This window comes from Miniopterus natalensis, chromosome 11, assembly GCF_054644295.1.
Source record: "Miniopterus natalensis isolate mMinNat1 chromosome 11, mMinNat1.hap1, whole genome shotgun sequence".
NCBI classification, from domain to species: Eukaryota; Metazoa; Chordata; class Mammalia; order Chiroptera; family Miniopteridae; genus Miniopterus; species Miniopterus natalensis.
This window is the reverse complement of record NC_142091.1, coordinates 12,738,626-12,759,603: the sequence shown is the minus strand read 5'-3', so window position 1 is coordinate 12,759,603 and position 20,978 is coordinate 12,738,626. Positions and strand designations below refer to the sequence as shown.

The 20,978-nt window shown below is 48.4% G+C and overlaps 1 protein-coding gene across 2 annotated transcripts; it reads left to right on the top strand.

Annotated features, from left to right (window-relative positions):
- The first annotated feature begins 1,183 nt into the window (after positions 1-1,183).
- On the top strand, positions 1,184-18,393 carry LAYN (layilin). Of its 2 annotated transcripts, XM_087822182.1 has the most exons (6): positions 1,184-1,268; positions 4,145-4,439; positions 9,439-9,596; positions 13,583-13,666; positions 15,907-16,009; positions 17,823-18,393. In XM_087822182.1, the coding sequence occupies exons 1-6, from the start codon at positions 1,184-1,186 to the stop codon at positions 18,184-18,186; spliced, it is 1,089 nt and encodes a 362-aa protein (XP_087678308.1). In that variant the 3' UTR covers positions 18,187-18,393. The 2 variants fall into 2 exon arrangements, with proteins under 2 accessions (XP_087678308.1, XP_087678309.1); XM_087822183.1 differs by lacking the exons at positions 1,184-1,268; positions 9,439-9,596 and adding an exon at positions 12,721-12,757 and having other exon boundaries at positions 4,244-4,439; positions 13,590-13,666.
- Positions 18,394-20,978: the final 2,585 nt, after the last annotated feature.

Genomic DNA, 20,978 nt, shown 5'->3' with positions numbered 1-20,978 from the left:
GGCCTCTCCACACCTCACACACAAGCCCAAACCCCACCCCCAGCCTGTATTCAGGCCTGTTTGTCTAGAATTGCAGTGGTTTAAGCTGAGACCAAAACCCAGAAGTCAGCAGCCCAGATGGAGCTTCTGCTACCCTTCACAGAAGAGGAAAAGGCAAGGAGATCAGACTCCTCTTCTGCCACTTAGTACCTACATTTTGGGCCAGGAGCCTTCTGTTATTGTCTGAATATATTGAAGACATTTTGCTTACTATCAGAAGCAAATGTAAAACACAACTACTACGGGAGTTTAGAAGGGGTACACACTGAGGTCTAGGTTGATGAGGAAAGCTTTTCCAGAGGAACTGGGGTCACTCTTTGGGGGGGGGGGGGGTTTGAGGTCATCTATCACAAGTCCAAGGCTGAACAATCACCCTCACCTCCCAACGTGTGCCCTGCTAAAAGCAGTCGAGTATTGTTTCCTTGCTGAATTCAGTCCCCCTTTGGCCTCCAGTGGAGCTGCGCTCCTCTCGGCCAGAACTCCAGCCTAGCCTACCTCTAGGACGCTATGCACACCGTCCCATAGCGCGCCTGGCCAGTGGCGCACTGCCTGCCTCAGCACCTGCTCCCCGCACCCCCGCTCCTTTCTCAGGAGCAGCCCTGAACGGCTGCACTGGCCCTGCCCAGCCCCGAGACGGCCTCCTGGCCTCGCCGCTCGCGTTGGCCTGTTCTGCAGAGCCGGGGCGCAGAGCGAGTCTGGCTGTGCTCCCAGGAGTGGGGGCGAGGTGACATCCTGCCTTTAGACACAGCGCTCCCCTCATCAGATTTCAGGGAAGCCAGACTGGGGTTTTCCCGGGCTCTGAGTCCTAGGCAAATGCGGGGTCTCCTGGGGAAGCTCCTAACGGGGGGGGAGCTGGCTCCCCTCCTCCGCTGGCTTCCCTCCGGCGGGCTGGACGTCTGGCGCCGAGGGCGCTGGGGAAGGCAAGGGGGGCGGGCCAGCTGGCAGGGCTGCCCACCCCGCAGTGACGTCCCAGGGGGCGGAGGGGCGACTGGCTGGCTCCCCGCCCTCCCCGCGTCGTCCTGGTGCCTGGCCCGTCGGTGCCCCGGAGATGCTCCTGGCGCGGTCGCGGCCGTGCGCGCGGCTGAAGGTCCACCGGCTCCACCGCGGCGACCCCGGGCGTCCGAGGGCGCCCTAGCGCCGGGCCATGCGGCCGGGAGCGGCGCTGCTGGCCGCGCTGCTGGCCGCGCTGCTGGCGGGGCCCCGGGGCGAGACGCGCCGCCTGCTGAGCGGTGAGTGCGCGGGGCCGGGCTGCTCCCCGCGCGGCCGGGCTGGCGCCCCCGCTGCGCCCCGCCGCTGCTGCCTTCGGGGCCGCCGCCTCTTCTCGCGTCCGCGGCTCGGGGCAGGGTGAGGGGCGGGGGCTGTGGCGCCTCAACCTTACTAGGGGACTCAGCCCCTCGGCGACCCTGTTTCGAGGGGAGCAAGAGCCCCGCGCGAGTTCCCTGCGTCTCCTGAATCGCTCGAAGTCCGCTCCCGGCCCAGGGTCACGGGAATTTGGGGGACGTGGGCTAGGTGGGGCTGTGAGCAAAGCGGTCCCGGTAGGCACAGACCCCGGGACCCTCACGCAGGTCGGACTCCCACACTCCCTCGTCCTGCCCCCCGGGAAGGACTCCTGACCCGAGACGCAGGGTACCTACAATAGGGGTTCTGGGTCGATCGGCTGCGCCGTGGGAACCCAGCCTGCCCCTCCAGGTCTTGGGGGGAAGGGGAGGGACGGCCGAATCCAGCGCTTGGATTCAGAGCGCTTGGAGATCGGAAAGAAGCCTGGTTCGCGCGGGACAAGCCCCGCCCGACTCCGAGGAATGACTCTCCGCTTCCTTCCTCCCGGTGTCCCTGCAGCCCCGGACCTGGACCTCAGAGGAGGTACGGTGCTTCGGCTCCTCGCCGCTTCCTTTCGTTCTGCCTGTAGGGGGAGAAGGTCCGTGCTCCTTTCCTTTTCAGGTCCTCGCAGGCGACGGGCTGGCCAAGGGGGACCAGGAGAATGGAAACCTGCCGTCCGTTCCGGGCTCGCACAGCTGGTTGAAAAAAACCTAAAGTTGGTTTCAGGATGGGGCGCAGGACGGGGCGGCAGGAGGGGAGGGTACCCTGAACCCGGCTGCTTGGGCCCCGTCATTGGTCGTGGGGAACAGAAGACCCCCCCGCCCTTCCGCTTGCTGCAGGGAAGAAGGGGAAGCCGCTTCCCAAAGGCAGGGAAGCCAGATGCGCCCCTGGGCCGCCTTCCAGCGCTGGCGCTCGCCAGCCGAAGGGATGTGCGGCCAGGCTGGACCGTACAGGAAACTCCTTTCGCGTGTTATGTTTTCCCTGGATGCTCCAACAGTGCTGCGGGAACTACCAGTAAATTCAATTCTAACATGTTTTGCTGGTGACGGGGCTCGGGGGTGCTGGGGCTCATGCATTTGTCTTTTGCTGGCTCATGTGGAGCCACCTCTAAGGACTGGTAGAAACTGGGATGGCCCAGCCTTCTCCCCAGGCAGCAGCCCAGCCCCGGCCTCTCTGGCCAGTGGCCCCAGTTTCTCTGGAATACCTCTTGAGTGAACAAGTCCCATCTTTGGGGCCTCCTGTTTCTCTGCTGGGCCAGTCCTACTGGAGTTTATCCAGCGATAGCAAACTAACACGTAAAGGAAGAAGGTGCGAAGCTCTTATAGCTTGTTGCTTATTGGGAATTCCTTTACCAGAGCCATGAGAGGAGAAATAGAAAATAAGGGAGTGCGGGAGCTTTCTGGATTTCTCTGAATGTGCCCTGTTCCCATTCAGGACCGTATTCTGGACAGTATTGAGGATAGTGCATGCTAACTGGCTCCCTGCACAGCTGCAAAACAAGTGAGGGAAACGAGAACGTTCCATGAGGGCTGGGAAGGGGTTCCCAAACCAAAATCCTCTGTCCCTCGCTTTGTGCAGCACTTCACGCCCGCAGCCCAGGATCTGGCTCTCCACTGTCAGGGAATCCCCTTGTTGAAATTTAGTTTCACTTTGTACATCTGGGTCCAGAAACATATGCTGTCAGCTCCCTTGGGCCAGGAACCGGCATTTGTTCCCACATTTCTAGCACTTACCACACTGCTAGGCACAGCCCACACACTCCAGGCATGTCGGTTAAACAGGCAGTGAGTCTCAGGGTCCAGGCACAGCAAGGCTCCTGGCAGCCAAGCACGAGCCGGGGTGGTGTGTACTGGTGAGCAGTTTGTCATTTGCTCCTCAGTAGGATCCCATCTATTTGTCTAAGATGGTCTTCCACCCTTCAGGTGTCAGTCAGATGAAACACATTCCATGGGCTCCCAGTGCATCCTTGAACCTGGGGTGGAGGGGGCCAGGTGGGCAAAATAGTTTACTGGTTACCCACGTGACTCTGTAATTAGACCTGGGCTCTGACTTAGGCAATGCCGCTGATAGCTGTGTGACCTTAGCCAGATTACTTAGTTTCCCTAAGCCTCAGTTTTCTCATCTGTAAAATGGGGCAAAAACGACATCTACATCAGGGGTTTACTGTGAGAGTTCAATGAGATAAATAATGTATGTAAATATAAAAAACCTTAGCATAGTTCATGACACATTGTGAGAATTCAATTAACCTTAGTTGTCTTTAAGCAAGATCAGTAGCAGGAAACCACACGAATCTGATGCTCACACCATAGACTGGGTGAATTCTCAGTCCTGCCACAGGGCAGAGGCCTCTAGTGTAGAGAAGCCACACCCAATTTCAGAATTCCTTTCTCACCAGAAGGAAGCACCAAACAGAAATAACTCACTTAAAATCACACTATCCCCTGAGACTCCCTAAGGGCATTAAAGTGATTTTTGTGCCTTTAACTGAAACCACAAGTTTTCATCTACCTCTCTTCTAGGGGATAGTCAAAAATGTCTGCTGTTCAGGAATCTGTAATGGAGCAAACAAAACATGGAGCCCTAGGCGATATAGTTTATTTCACTGCATCTCCATGCTGGAGGGCATATTAATGTGCTCTGAGAACCCTAACTGACATTACAACAGTCCACTGATGGGTAATTGGAATTCCTGCCCTGGGGACGGCTTCATTCACATGCCTGCAAGCATCCCTGCCCTGGTCTACTTTGGGGAACACTGAAATAGGCTGAATTCTTTTTCCTCTAGGCCAACCCGACTGCCAGAGAGGAACACAGAGGCCTTGTTATGTCTTTTACTTCCATGGTGCTTCTCAGAGACTGAACTTCGAGGAAGCGAGAGCAGCCTGCGGGAGGGATGGAGGCCAGCTAGTCAGCATCGAGTCTGATGATGAACAGAGACTGATTGAAAAGTTCATTGAAAAGCTCCGGGTGTCGGATGGTGATTTCTGGATTGGGCTGCGGAGGCGTGAGGAGAAGCAAAGCAACAGCATCGCCTGCCGGGACCTTTACACCTGGGTGGATGGTAGCCTCTCAACATTCAGGTAAAGGTGCCTAAGCCACAGTGCTAACTCGCTTGACATCACTCAAAAGGAGGCAGGCTAGATCGACGGTGCCGGGTCAGAGGGGAGGAGGAGAGGGCCAACCCAGGCAAGGCCTCGAAGAGAGGGCAGCAAGAGAGGTGAGGTGCTGATCGAGCAGTGCGGGGAGGTGGTGAGTCAGCCTTGTTCCGGGCCCAGCTCCTATCCAAAGAGCTCTGTTCAGGAGGGTGTGGCCCAGAAGCATTGTTTCAGTGGCGGACAGTGCTTCAAGCCAGTGGCTCTGACTCCCTAAAATGCCAGTGAGATGAGGGTCTGTGGGGCTAAGACTTAAGATAGGGCTTCAGACCCCAGGGAATCATAACGAAGGGCAAGAAATCACAGCCAAGATCTAGTTCTATGGATTGGCCAAGAGAGGACTTAAGGAAGCCTGCAGTCCTGCAGTTTGTAGAACCCTCCTAAACCCACAACCTACCCTGGCACCATGGCATACCATCCCCCCCACCCTAAGAAATGCAGTGACATGAGCAAACATTAAAAAAGGTAAAATTAGAAGGCAGACGTAAGACTGGAAAAATATTGTAGCAAATTTAACAAAGTTTTTATGAGTTTTTATGAGTTTATATAAAAGTCAATAAAGCACTTAAAGTTTACATAAGTTATTAAAACTCCAAAAGGTAAAGAGGCAAAGAACCTAAGCAGACATTTCAGAAAATACAAAATCTAACTGGTGAACAATCATAGAAAAAAAAGTTCAAACTCATTATCAATCAAAAAAATGAAGGTAAAAATATATTTTTTGCCTATTACATTTAAGATAGCATGTCAGCATCTATCAAACTCTACCCATTATGTTGATCAGATCTACATCTTCATCTGAGTTCCAGGAGTTCCTTCTTCAGGGTTCTCATGGGCCTCTCTTCTTGGGAGAAACTTAAAGAAGAAGGTCAATAAGATGAACTACACTCCCCACCACTGCAGCTGGTCCCAGGGCCACATTCATCTCTGTCCTCTACTATCCAGTCCAGATTCGCCTCACCCTTCTGCCCGGGGACTGTGAGGCCCTAGTCACCTTGCACTTCTAAAGCTGAAGTGATTGCACTTTTCCATTTACCGTCAACCTTGGGCACATGAGTACCAACAGGTGCCCAAGTAGATAACCTGGGTGCCAAATATATTTCTCTCTGCCAATAATGTGGAACAGCAGCCATAATTCCTCCTCATGATTAGGGTCAGTTACCCCTGCCAAGATAATAGTCCTCTTCTTGCCTGCTGGTCCCTGGACACAAGGATCCCAGAGTGCCCAAGTGGCAGGCATAGCGCATAGTTCAATAAGGCTCTTGCTGTATCTTCTAATGGGTAGCCTTTAAACTCACAGAGCCCAGCATTGCAGAGAAAGAAATATAAATTCTCCAACTGGGCCACTATCAGTGACAGTAATCAGGGTTACTCCTGTTTCCACCCCTAGGCTCCCAGACTCATGTATTCTTACTCTTGGGGACATAGGGCAATACAAAGGTCATTGATTCAAAGTGTACACTGCATCTTGGAGGATGATGCCTTTTTCTCACAAAGTATTGCCTCTAAGCTAGTGCATCAGCTGTGATTTAAACAGCTCTTCCGTCACTCTGTCAGGCTGGTAGCTTCGGAATAGTGAATATATGATAGGACTAGCAAATCCCATGACCAGGTGTCCACTCCCACTCCTCCTGAACTACAAGTAGGTCCTGTGGTCTGATGACATGTTACTTGGGATCCTATGCCGATAGATCAAATACTGTGTATGTAAGCCTTTGGATGGTAGTGCTGACTAAGGTCCTGAGGCAAGAAAGGCAAAGCCATACCCAGATTGTGTGTCTATTCTTGTCAAAATGAGTCACTGGAAGGAGTCCAGTGTAGTCAACTTGCTACCAAGTGCCAGGCTGGTCTCCCAGTGTTGATGCTCTTTCAGGGACTCAGTGGTGGTCTCTATTGCTGGGCAGGTTGGATGTTTGGCAGTCACTAGATCATCCTTGGAGAGTGAGGACCGATACCATTGAGCCCATGCATGGCTTCCATCCCTGCCACCATGGCTACTCTAGTGTATATTTATTACGCTAGCACTGGGGCAGCTGATAACAGGCTGGCTGGCATTTTGTTTCCCTTGTTGTTTAGGGCCTCTTCCATGCTAGACGCTTTCTGGGGGGCTCTAACATATGACAGAGTCTCATACTTTACACTTATTCCCATATGTCTATTCACATCACTATCTAATAGCACCTTGTCCCCCATCTTCTACCCTTTCTCCTTGGAAAAATATTTTTCCCCCCGATCAGCTGGCCAAGCTCTCTGCCCTACCCCTGAGTCCTTCTATATTCTAACCTCCAACAACCACCAACTAAGCTCCAGACATTGGGAGGATGTCTCCATAACACTTGACCTTTCGAGGCCATCCATGGGTGGGACTGTAGTGCAGCTGTTTTGGAGCTGTACTCCCATATTGGCTGACCTATCCGCAAATCCAGCCCAGGCTGCCTCTATCAGCTGGTCGTAAGGGATTCCCTTACACAGCCATAGGTGTAGCCTGAGGAAGAGGCTCTGGCACAACAATGGTAGACGTCATGGCAGTCTGCTCTACCTACTCATACAGTGCTCTTTGGTCTACTCATATAATGTCCTTCAGTCTTATATATACCTCTTCCATCTTATAATGGATTGACTCCAGACCTACCTAACCTGTGACTATGTGTGTCTGATAGTACCTCACCCATGATGGGCAAGTTGGATTGAATGGTCTCTTGGAGCTCCTTGCGTAGTAGCAAGCCAGGTGTTTCTTTCTCAGCTATAGGTGACATGCCTTGCTACAGAATCCTAGGGGTCTGCATTGGGATTCTCTCATTGGGGTTTGTCACAAATTCTACATGGCATTATTTTTGCCATCACTGATACCTCTAATAATAGAGTCTACTTGATCATATGGCCCAAGTGGAAAGTCTATTTGCACCATAGCCTCTACCTGCTTCAGGGTCCTTTCCGCCCTGGACCCCACTCAAAGCCAGCTGTCTTTTGTATTAGCTGGTTTTGAGGCCAGAGCTGAATTCCCAGGTATGAACTTCTAGAACCCAAAGAGGCCTACTAGGTGCAATGCTTCCTTTCAAATTATTGCAAGATACTTCAAGTTACTGCATGAAATCCTTTCATTTAAAAGGGATATGCTGGCATTCTCTGGATCATTAGGCACCTACACATGTTTTTGAAGCGGCAGGCCCCTGAATCTTCATAGGCTTTATCTCCAACCCTTGGAGCACATGAATCTTACTAAGGCTTCCCATATACTAGCCACTTCTTGCTCATCTACTTCAATTAGCATGAATGTCAACAATATCGTGAAGAGGGTGGAGAAGACTGCAGTTTCAGAGGCTTCCACTTGACCTTCTCCACTATTATAGCTCTTACCTTATAGGCTTTCAATTTATATATTTGGAGCTTGGGTAATAACCACTAGATGGGTCCCACTGTGAGCTGGTCCTGGGCCAGGATTCCACTTGATACCTGCTTCAGTGTGCACCCACTCTGATGGGCAGCGTTGATGACACGTCTTTGGGTATCAACTTCAACTTGCACTTTGTGTCAAACAGTCTTTATAATAGTTGGGTTTCCTCTTTTCCCAATGCATGGTTACTTGAGTAAATGGGTGTAGGTCCCTTTTGCAAGAGGAAATTATTACCTGCCATGGTGTCGCAAGGTTCTTCCTCCTGGGAACCTAGCCTCTCCTTCTGTCAGTGAGCTCCCAGCCTAAAAGCTGGCTCCAGTCCAGAAATCTGGTGCCAGGTATAATAGTCCATCTAGTCTATCATCTGTGAAATGAAATAACATAAAGTGGGGCAGGGAACAAGCAAGTCGGTGTGGGAGGCCTACCCACAGAGCTGGAATATGGCCTGGAGGAAACTAATGGGGAGCAGAGCCCAGCCCCAGACAAGTGACCAGGCATCGTGTCCAGCAGTGTTGCAAGGTCAGCTGTTGTCCAGGCACATGAAACCCAGTGGGTAAGCAAAGGATCTTCCTTTGGGTGGATGCCAACACAGCACCCAAGCAGAACCATAATGGGGTGCTACTAGGAGACCTGTCTCTCAGCTGACTCCTAAGGAGGGGCTCTCACGAGAGTAGGCAGAGCAACAGGGCCCAGCTAAGAATCTGAGCATCAGGGCAAGATCTGAGTGCTGGAAGGAAACAGCTCAGGTGGGTATCCAGGCAACTAAAGCCCAGTCCTGGGTCAGGGCATGGGGTAGGTGCTCATAGCACTTACACTCTTCATGGAATCCAAAACCCGGCACCCACATATCCAACTGGGTGGCAGCACCATTTAATTCCAAGTACCACTGGGTAGTGGAGCAGAGGCTGCTAATGCATCCTATCCAGGAGCCAGTGAGACCAAGACAAGAAATCTAGCAGTGGAGGCTGACAGAGTGGCTCATCAGCTTGATGAACTGGAAACAACTAAAAAAGGCTACCTGGGCCTCCTGCTCCTGCCCCGCCCTCTCACCTACTTCAACAGCCTCTGCATTTTGGAAAGTCTTCCCAGGGCTGGGCAAGTCAGTTATGGCCAATTAAAAAGTGTGAGGACATGGGACCCGAGCAAGGGTGAAATAAGTCATACCTCTTCTAGGTGCATCTGATCTGTAAAAAAGAAAAGCCAACCCAGTTATCAGAAAGCAAGCAAGAAATAAGATCGCCCAGACTGTGCTGCCAGCTGCTTTTTCTCATAATTACTTTGTAGAAATCATATGGTAGTATATCCCTTCCTTCCTGCAAAGAGGTTGTGGCCAGTGTCAGATGATTGATTGTGCTGTTCACATGCAGAAGCCTATGACTCTTCTTAATGGCAGTACCTCAATTCCTCCCTCTCTCTGTATCCTTCTGAAGCAGAATCTTAAGTTTGTGGCTCGGTGGAATTTGATGGGAAAACAAAGGCTTTGAAGCCTGGTGGTATCCTCCAATTGCCTCCACTCTTGACTCTTTCCTACAGGAATTGGTATGTGGATGAGCCTTCCTGTGGCAGCGAGTTCTGCGTGGTCATGTACCATCAGCCATCAGCACCCACCGGCATCGGCGGCCCCTATAAGTTTCAGTGGAATGACGACCAATGCAGCGTGAAGAACAATTACATTTGCAAATACTCCCATGGTAATGAATCCTCTCTCAAGTTATGTGGCTCAATCTCAATCTCCTCTCTCATTTCATAAGCAGCTGCTAGTTCCAAGAATGTGTTATGTGGTCTCTGAGAAAGCTTGTTGCAAAGGCCAGCAGTGTTAAACATTGGGAATTCTTGGAAAGGGAAATGTAGTGAGCCTTCCTCACTGAGGTGTAATTCTAGCAAAGGAGAGGGGTATCAGATGCTAAGAGAGGGGACAAAGAAAAGAAAGGGTCGAATTTATGTGTAATCAAGTGAGAATTATGAGAACTTCAGCAAACAAAACCCCCTCTGAGTGGACAATAACAAATTCTTGTTGTTCCACCTGTGAGGTTGGCTGTAGGAGCTTGGAATAAAGAAGAAATATGAACAGCTGGCCATTATTCCTACACATCTTCTAACAGCCATGTGAGATTATTTTCTGAGGCTTTAAGGAAACAGAATAATGACCAGAGGTGGGAGATGATAAAACACACCAATTTCTCTGGCTTTGGGCAAAGAGCAGACACGTTGATGAGCTCGAACTCCCAGACCACTCTCTGTATGAACCTTGCAAATTCCACTGGCGTTTGCTTCTAGATCTCTCGAGGGTTTGGGCTCTGAGACTGTAGTCTCACTCTGTTGGAGTTTCCCACACTCCTCCACTGTAGCTGACTTGAACCTAAACTTAAAGTGAGTCGATCTGTTCCTGAAATTTCTCGCCTCGATGAAGCCAACTGCTCAGCTCCGATTCCCATCCTTTCCCAACAGGAGTAGAATGACTTGTTATATCTAGTTGGTTACTAAATAATTCCATCGTTTTTAAATTGTTTGAATTGGACTGTGCTTTTGCTGCAGTTTTGCTGCTAAAAGGTTTTTTTCCTTTCTCCAGAGACCTGCCCCTCCCACCCCACCCTACAGAGCTGCCTTAGGCAGGTGATTGGAGACCGAGGCTGTCTTAGCAGGTCACCTCTCAGAGCACGGAAAGCGAGAGAGATTAAAGAGACTAAATAAATGAAATATAATGAAATGGTAACATTTGGGTGGAGGATACATGGGAATTCTTTGTACTATTCTTGCAAATTTTCATAAATCTGAAATTACTTCAAAATGAGAAATTTAAAAATTAATTTCCTCTGGGAAGCCTTCCAGGGCCCCTCGCACTAGGTTAGGTGATCCTGCCATGAGGACCTTAGCACCTCACACATGCAGCACTTTAACGGCCTGTTTACAAGCTTGCCCCCTTCACTGCTTGGTTGGCACGAGGTCTGGGATCATACGCGTTTAACCACTTAATCCCTGAGCTGGATGGATTAGGGGAAGTTCGTCCAACGTGGTTCCAGTAGGATGGCGCACCATCCAGGGTGCCAGAGTGAGGGGGGCCGACCCAATAACTTCTCAAACTACGTTTGACCTGTGACCACGTAGAGTAGGTGGCAGAGGAGCGGGATCTGAACACTTGATTACTTCTGGGCATGCTAAAGGCATAGACAGGTTCAGTGAAAATCAGAGACCGTTCGTCAGAGGGGATGCATTGCAGATGCGCTGCAAGACAGGAGGGAATGCTGCGTTAATATTGCAAAATTGATATTTACTAATATCGTTTTGTATTTCCGTATTTTATGGCCAAACTGGAGAGTGTAAGAAACTTAGAGGGATGTGACCATTTCTCCTTTGCTGTTTTATTTCCATTACCTAGCACAGAGTTTGTCTCCTTGTGATTTTCATTTTCATTTGAATTTATTTGATTCAAATCCCAGTCCAGCTACAATTTAGTAGCTGAGAGATCTGGATGAGTTATTTAATCTCCCTGTACCTCGGTTTCCTCCTGTACAAAATCAGAATGATAGTAGCACCTACCTCATAAGATGGTTATCAGGAAAAATGTTTCTGTCATATGACGTGCACCACATAAATGTTTTTTAAACTAAATTATGGATTTGCATCCCCTCTACAACATCCTGGCCTTAGGACTGAATTTTAAAATCTTGCCCTTAAAGACCCCATCCCTATGAATCCCAGAGCATCTGATTAGCATAAGAGAGTGACTGCCAATAAGACAGGTTGACACACCCCAGACTAAAAGTAAAAGCATTTAATATAAGCTGTCTGTGCCACCTGACTTTCCTGAGGCTCTTCGAAATATTTAAAATGACTCAAGGTTCTGACCTGGCCGGGCGTGGTTCAGTGGTTAAGCATCGACCTAGGATCCAGGCGATCAGGGTTCGATTCCCGGTCAGGGCACATGCGCGGGTTATGGGCTGCAGCTGATCAATGACTCTGTCGTCATTGATGTTTCTATCTCTCTCTCTCCCTCTCCTTTCCTCTCTCTGAAATCAATAAAGATATATTTTAAAAAATAAAAATAAATAAATAAAAATAAAATGACTCAAGGTTCTAGACCACCAGTCTCTGCTTAGGGGCTGGCCAGTGGTCTACTTAGTCCCCCAAATACTTCCACCGCTTGGAGATCAGTGTTTGTTGCTTTCTACAACATCCCAATAGGAATTGTTAAGATGTCTTGGATGGCTTCAAAATAACCCAGGCCTGACTGTAGTGGAGTAGGAGCAGGGCTCATTGTTGAAACTAGATTAGCCATATCTCGATAAGAGCTGCAGCTGAGCGATGGTACACAGAGGTTCATTATACCAGTCTTTGTGTTTTTGTGTATATTCCGAAATCCTCATATTTAAAAATTTCAAAATGCTTTCTTTTTAAAATATATCTTTATTGATTTCAGAGAGAGGAAAGGAGAGGGAGAGAGAGAGATAGAAACATCAGTGATGAAAGAATCATTGATCGGCTGCCTAGACGGCAACCCAGGCATGTGCCCTGACTGGGAATCGAATCCCAATCACCTGGATCCTAGGTCAACGCTCAACCACTGAGTTACGCCCAATTGTGCTCAAAATACTTTTTAAAAAAGAAAAACGTGCCCAAGCAAAGCTGGAGAGAGCTATCTTTGTGCAGGAGTGATCCTTTTGACTTACTAACATCATTCCTGGCATCTAGTAACACTAAGATAGTTTACTGATGGCTGGATGAGCTAGTAACTAGATGCCATGATCTGGATGCCAATTTCATTCTGATGGCATGGAAATTTAGTTATTTTTTTATTTTTGTTTCTTTCTGCTACAGAGGAACCAACAGCTCCTTCTGTGGGGCTGGGAGATAAGTCTGTCTTTTGAGATTTGGGTTAATTTGGGCTATTTCACAGCCCTTCTTCATAGGTTTAGAACCATGTGATCTTTAGACCAGGTTATTATTCAACAGAAAGATCAAAACGATGTTAACCCAGAACATTTAAGCAGGTATATGCCACATCCAGCAGTGACAGGTTGTTCATTAGTCTCTCTCTAGTGTTGTCTGTTTCTCTCCAAGCTGAAAGGGAACAGTTGCAAATTTGGTCTGAGATGTTACTTGTCATTACTGACAATACGAAAAGAATAACTGGATCTGTTTAAACAAGTGAGTCAAACTGATCATTGATGGTCCTAGAAGTGAGTCATTAGCCCTTCCCCTTAGCACCTCTGTACTATATGGGCCTTGGTGCCACCTGCTGCTTGTTTCAGTACATGATTCTTGGCAGCAAGAGTCTCACCAGAAAAATAAAGACAATTAAACCTCTACATCAGCAAATTCTACCCTTTATTTTACTTTTCTTTTAAATTTATTTTTTATTGATTTCAGGGAGAGGGAGAGAGAGAGAGAGAGAATCATCAATGATGAGAGTCATTGATCGGCTGCCTCCTGCACATCCCCTACTGGGGATAGAGCCTGAAACCCAGGCATGTGCCCTGACTGGGAATCAAACCGGGATCTCCTGTATCACAGGTCAATGCTCAACCACTGAGCCACGTTGGACTGGCCACCCTTACTTTTCTATGTTTATAAATGGCCCTGGTCAAATTGCTACTGCCTTTTGGCACCCCACCTTGAACCTGGTAGGACCTCAGAGAATATCTGGATTGTGATGCCAAATCCATGTGTCTGTCTCCAGGTGAAAGAACAGAGCCAACCATACCCATACTTCCAGAAGACACAGAGAGAGAAGATGACAAAGAAACACTTAAAGAAAACAAAGGTATAAACAGAACTCTACTGGGAAAAATAGATAATGGGACCCTCTTGATCACAAACTCCCCACAGTTACGTTTCCTGCTTTCACCATCCCACAACTACTCAACAATGGAACTAGACAGGGCATTTGTGACTTTGCAAAAGCTGCATTAAATGTTAGATTTCATCAGCAAAATACGCAAATGGAGCTATCTTAAGAGGATAGGAGAAATTAGACTACAGGGGATGAATAATCTGCATGAAATGGAGCCTCAGGAACCACCTAGAAGTCCTGGGGAGGGAATGGGGCAGAGACTGAGAGAATGGATGTAGGGAAATAAGAGCAGAAAGTCCCAGACCATGTTGCATAATATCTGTGATTAATATCATCTGTGAAAGAAATAGAGGAAATGGGCAAAAACATTTTAAAACTTAAATCATAAAAGACAAAAGGAAATGGGGTGATAAATTGGAGCTTTAATGAACTTTCAACCCCTACTCCACCTTGAGGTTTTCGTTGTTGCTTTTTAACCTCACCCTAGGATATGTTTATTGATTTGAGAGGGAGAGAGGGGGAGAGAAACATTGATGTGAGAGAAAAACACCGATGGATGGTCTGCCTCCTGTACTCACCTGGACTAGGGATAGAACTCCCAACCTTTTCGGTGCACAGGACGACCCTCCAACCAACTGAGCCACCTGGCTGGGGTTCCACCTTGAGTTTTAAGAAGGAGATCTGGGTTTTTGTCACTGGACACCTTTAAAAAACCACTTAATTTCTCTATGCTCCATTTACTCATTTGCATGATGGAGGCAATAATGTTTTTCTCACCTACCTGAGAAACTGTGTCCATAAAATAAATTGCAATAGTGCAATTCAATTCTGTCATGAGCCTTCCAAGTTAGCACAAACCCTATAGGTTAAGGGCTCAGACCCCAACAAGCCTGCCCTCACTTCAGACATCAGCCACAAGTTCTGGGGTCCCCAGGCCACCTGCACTTCTAATCAACTGGCTATAAATCCAGGGGGTGACCACAACCCCATCAGGTTCATTAATGTCATAGAACAACTCATAGAACTCAGGAAAATGATATACTTATGACTACATTTTATCATAAAGGATACGAATCAGGGCCAGCCAAATGAAAAACACATAAGGTGAGGTCAGGAAGGGTCCCAAATGGGGAGCTTCTGTGTCTTCTCCCTATAGGATTAGGACAACTTCTCATGCTCCTGACCCGTCAGTGTGTTCACCAACCAGGAAGCTGCACTGCGCCTTGGGGTGGGAAGTTTTATCCAGTGTCCACCAGTAGCATAATTGATTTGATCACTGGCCACATAATTAAACTCAATCCCCAGGCCCCCTCCCTCCCCACCAGCCCCCATCCTGAGACATCTCTGTCAGCATAAACTCTGATATGGTCTCAGGGGCTCATGAATAACAGTCACTCTTATTACCTGAGAAATTTCAAAGATTTAGAGCCCCCCCCCCCCCAGGAACCAGGGACAAAGGCCAAATTTGTTATCCTACCAAAGATAACGTATTGGTAAAAGTACGCAGTGCTCTGCAGAGACCAGTGGCATTTTTACTGCTCTTTGTTATCAGTGGTATTTAAAGTGGGCTTTATTTTGGGCCTGAGTGTGCTTTTGTGAGGTTTGCAGCCTCATGGAAAAACAAAGCAACAGCCTCTGGGTGGATGGTAATCTTGAACCAGTAGGACTAGGAAAGAGGACAGACCCAATCCTTGATTCCTCCCAAAGCTCCTTGAAAGAAAATTCTCTGGTTCTAAGACTTAAAGGGCAGCAGAGGTCAGGAAAGCCGACTTCGAAGCACCACCCACCCTCACTGCTCAGGGGCCCAGCTGGACCCCGTTAGTCTTAGTCAGGAGTGTCGGGGAGGCTCTGCCTTGATTCCTGTGCTTCATGTGACCGTCTCTGTCCGGGTAATAACCGGAGACTCGGGCTCGCTTCTTTCTTTGCCCCTTGCTCCCCTCGCCCCACCTTGGAAACGACCATTTCTGTCTTTAGAGTCAAAAACATCAACACTGCCCAAGCAGCCCCTTCTTCATTAAGGGAGAGGAAGGACAATTTAAACTTCTTTTCTCTATTACCTAGGATAATAGGACAGGTAGAAAATGCTCATTTTTTGAACCGAGATGCTCTTTGGAATACTCTGTGTCGATTGTGTGGATTCTGCTTCCTAAGCCGGTTTTGAAGCACGTGCGACCATCGCCGACACGGATAACGTGCGTGTTTCTTTTCAGAAGCCGCCTGGAACCTTGCCTACATCCTGGCCCCCAGCATCCCCCTTGCCCTCCTCCTGCTGGTCACCACAGTTCTGTGTTGGATTTGGATCTGGAGGATGAGGCAAGTAAAACCTTTGTTGTGCAAACCTTTGTCTTCTGAGCTCCGAGATTTGGACTCTGCCCTGTTTACTTAACTAAAAGCCACCGCTGCAGATCCGAGAGTAAATTCCCTGCCGTGCTGCAGACATTCATTTGTGCTTAGCTGTGATTCAGTGATCTTGCAACCTTTCATTTTTTAAAATGACTTAGAGGGGGAAACTGTTTTACTCTGGATCCACTCATCACGCAGCCAAGTGCTCTCAGAAACGCACCCTCTCACTCCAAAATTTTTGTTGGACGAGTGAAGGAGTGACTAGTGAGCCACATGAAAAACATCTCTTCCAGAGCATCCTGGCAAACATCTGAAACTCAGTCGCTTTATTCAAAATGAAATAGCCAGATATTTTAATTGGCTTTTCTTTCTCCTGAATACGCAGTTGTAGATTGCTACAAAACAGCTACACAAACAGCTTAGGGCAACTCCGTCGCAGGTGGATCATGTGCCATCGCTTTTGAGATGCCCAGAGCTTTCCAGCTAGCTACCTTTTTCTTCCCCGTGGTCACGTTCACATAGAAGAAGGCTGGCATGCCCACTTTACAACAGAAAAACTAAGGTCTAGTTCCAGATTTGATGCCCTTTGATGATCTCTGTAAGATGAATTAGTAAGATTCCAGTGTAGAACCTACTGCATTTAATAACGACCTCCTTAGAGAATTATTAGAATTAAAGCAGTTAATACATGCAGAATGGGCATATAGTAAGCCCTCAAAAACGTTAGCTCTTAATGTGATCATTTTTATTAGTTAATTCCTTTTAACCTAAAAATTGAATTCAGTTCAAAAAAATTCCAAATATATTTTACAACTGCTCACTCTGCGGTTGGTTCTTGATTTCCCTTCCCTACTTCCTCTAGTCAGCATCTCACCAGGATGTTGGAATTGTGACTGAAGCTGGGGTCTATTTCAGAGGTTTGTTGTTGTTGTTGCTGTTCCCAAATATGTTTTTGTGTTTTTATTGATTTTTAGAGAAAGAGGAAGGGAGAGGGATAGAGAGATAGAAATATTGATGAGAGAGAAACATGGATCGGCTGCCTCCAGCACGCCCCCTACTGGGGGTCGAGCCTGCAACCCAGGCTTGTGCCCTGACCAGGAATCGAACTGTGACATCTTGGTTCCTGGGTCGACGCTGAGCCATGCCAGCCAGGCTATTTCAGAGGTTTTTAACTGTTTTTGTGTCACAGGCCCCTGTAGCAGTCTGGTGAAGCCTATCAACTTCTTCCCAGAACAGTACTTCTAAATGCATAAAATAAAATGCACTGGATTGCAAGGAAAGCAATTATACCAATATATAATTTAGCAAAGTATTTCCTTGAATGTGACAAATGTGTTTATTTATTCATGGGTATCATTATAATTTTGAAGTAATTTAAAGCATGTGTTATAATTGTGATGTGATGTGAAAATATCTATGGTTTCTGTTGTTGATCGAGTCAGAGATGTTACTAATTCCATTCCGGTTTATTGCCTACATTTAGAATTTCGGGACATTTTATTTTCCCGTAGAGAAGAGGGTTCTTTTACTGTGATGCATTTCCCCACCCAGTTGTATCCAGGGCCCTCTGCGGGCTCTGAGGGCCCCAGGGTAAGCCCCTCTGTTCTGTGCTCCAGCAGCAGTGAGGGCTGGATACACAGTCGCTCTGAGCTTAACCCCCCTTTCCTGTTGTGTTCCCGCAGCCCCTCGGGGGGCCTGTGTGACTGCTCAGGAGCCCCCTCCCGCCAGGCCAGCAGCCCCGGCCCCCTTCTCTGAAACACTCAGCCCTCGGGTTCTCTCCTAGGAAACGGGAGCAGCTGGGCCCCGGCACGAAGGAGCAGTACCGCGTCTGGCCCCCTCCTCACCCAGGGGACAGCCCTGACCTCGAGGTTTACAGTGTCATCCGAAAACAAAGCCAGGCCGACTTAGCCGAGCCCCGGCCAGACCTGAAGAACATCTCGTTCCGAGGGTGTTCGGGGGATGCCACTCCCGACGACGTGTCTCGTGCCTGTGATGACATGGCTGTGAACCCATCTGAGAGCCGGTTTGTCACTCTGGCGAGCATGGAGAGTGGCTTTGTGACCAATGACATTTACGAGCTGTCTCCGGACCGAGTGGTGAGAAGCAAAGAGTGCGGATGGGTGGAAAACGAAATATATGGTTATTAGGGCGCAGGAGAAACACTTAGACCGACAAGGACCGGAAAGGACAGAGGCTTGGGGCCGCCCCATTCACTCCAAGGAAGCCATGCAGAAGGCCTGTGAAAGCGCCCAGACCAGGCCTGGGGGTGAGCACGTGTCCCCGCCACCCCCACTGAGCCCCCAAGGTGTGGCTCTGTCCCTCCTCCAGCCTCCCACCCAGCTCTGTCCTGTGAGGAAGCCACTTGCCCGGCAGGGTCTGGCCCAGAGTAGAAAGGAAATGGCAGCTGACCCACAAGGGACAGCTCTTTCGGTGGCAGGGATAAGGTGTGGCCATGGGACTGGGGACACCCATCTCTGGATTGCTTTTCTTCCTCTCGACAGCAGCTCATGTAATCACAACGAGACAGAAATGACGGAAGATTTCAGAGCCTCCCTGCGCTGGCGTTGGGCTGGCCCGAGCGTCCTCAGCTTTCGTAGCTGGTTTCCCAGAGGCGCGAATCCATTAAAAGTCAGCCTGTGTCGCAGCCCTTCCTCTGCATGTGGCCTCGCAGGACTATTTTTTTCTTTCTCCTGACACCCAAACTTGGGAATATTTTGGAAACTAAAAATGAAATTCAAGCCTTGGCTCTAGGCTCCTTGGTGTCCCAGCCCCGACACTGCACGTTGTCCTGCGTGTGTGTTTGTCGAGATAGTGGTGCTTCCCTTTTGTTTTAGGACCCTGATAATGTTATTTTTGGACTCAAATCTAGAGAAAGGTTTTACGGCCAAACACCAGTCATTTACCATTTGATGATCTGAAGGCCATTATTTAAATCACCAGCAACCTCCCTCTGTCTGCTTACTGATGGCATTATTTGAGCCATTTCTCTTATAGATTATTCCTGAAGAGCTTGCCCTCCGTCCCGCATGTGGAGCCCACACTAGAGAAAGTTAACTAGTCTGCTCAGAGCCCCCCCAAGTGCAGGGGGTCATAAGGCAGCACGGGGGCCTGTCCAACAGCACTGGGGGGCAGGGTGGGCACAGAACCCGCCATTTACGCCTCCTGCGTGGAAGCGTATTCTGCGCAGTCACAACATTTCAAGCTAAAAGAGCGGCCATGTGGCCTGAAGGACTAATTCGTTGCTCTAAAATACCCAAGTCCCCATTTTCCTTCTCACATCTTGGCTCTGAGATCTGCCCCTTTAATCCCCCTCTGTGCCCCTTAACTCTGGCCACTCTTAGTCTGCAAAGTCCACCAGACTAGGGTGGGGGCCTATCTGCCCTGTCAGCACTGTACCGCCTACACCCAGGACCAACCCCTGCTCGGGGCAGACAGTCAGTACTTGTTGAATGGATGAACAATTCATCCTTCAGGCTGATCTAAAATAGCCTGCATATTTCAGGAGTTTGTAGGGCCTGTTTTTCACACTCCACCTGGGTGGCGGAGGTAACTGAGTTGCTATTTGAGTTTGAAAAGCACTGCCTAGGAAGAAGGAACAGTATAACAAGCAGAGGAAGCTGGTGAGCTGTGTTAAGGACTTGCTTTAATTATGTCACTAAAACTTGAGTTGAGGACCCATTCTCAAAGTCATAATCTGAGCGACCCCTTCAGCACCTTCCCTGTGCCATCCGTGTGTTATCTGCCCTGGGACCCACAGATTTCTTCCTTCTGGGTTTTCATGCAGCCAGTCTTACCCTGCATTTAAATTATTCCAGTTCTTTTCCTCCTCAAGTTTATTAGCCTCAATTTACCCAACTCCATTTCTATCTCTGACAATTGCGCTTCACTGATTTAACAAACTTTTATTAAGTGTTTATGTTCAAGTTGAACATTGAGTTTATTTATCTAGGTATTGCTTTAAAATGTAGTAAACCTGTTTCATCATTTAAGACCACAGTTCCCAGGATTTGTTTTTCCACGCTGAAACATACCACAGGTGAAATGCATATATCAAACAACTCCTCGGGTCTATCCACTTAAAAAGAATGTATTAAATGCCTACTGTGTGCCATACACTGTGCTGGATGTGACACGCAGGCCCAGGCTTGGGTAAGTTGGGTTGGAGGTTACTACGTTTCCCAACATGCTAGCTCTAAAGCTCTTTTTCTCATGTTGTTCACTCATTCATATATTCAAAAAGTTTAGTCATACCTACTTTGTGTCAGGAAACATGCTAAGTGTTGGGCGTGTGATGGTAAATCAGACACAGGCTCATCTCATGGAGCTTACAGTCTAGTAAGGAAAGAAAACAAGAACATGAGTGAAAGAGAATTTGCTACAATTTGTTTTTAATTGTCTGCAATTCTTTCTAATCTCCTTCCCCTTCCCCTTCCTTTCTGTTTCTGGACACTTCAGTCCCAAAGCCATTAGGTAGGTCAGAGAGACATAGGCATCCATGGCCAGGGAAGTGGGGGACTTGGTAGCTCATGATGGGGTGTCAGACCCGAGCAGGGTGAGAAAAGTGTCCATGCAGAGGGCAGAGGGCGGACCTGGCTCAGGTGTGGCCTGAGCGGGTGGAGGCCGTCCACACAGAGCGTGGGCCAGCAGCCACAGCTGGAGGTTGGTTGCATACGGGGGGATTAACGAAATAAGTAAGCTTCCTCAAGGTAAGAAGAGCCAGGTTTCTCACTGTCAGAGACGAGAGTCACAGATACCAAAAGGGAGAAAACTGGAGTGAAATCCATAGTATTAGATTAAAGTTAGAATTAAAATTAGAAATATTGGTGTGACCTCATGGTTTTCAATATAGAATACATAAATATATACATATATCTAAATCTAGCACTCAGGTCTTGGCTTCTGAGTAACATTCCCCATGAAAATAAACCAGAACCCCTTG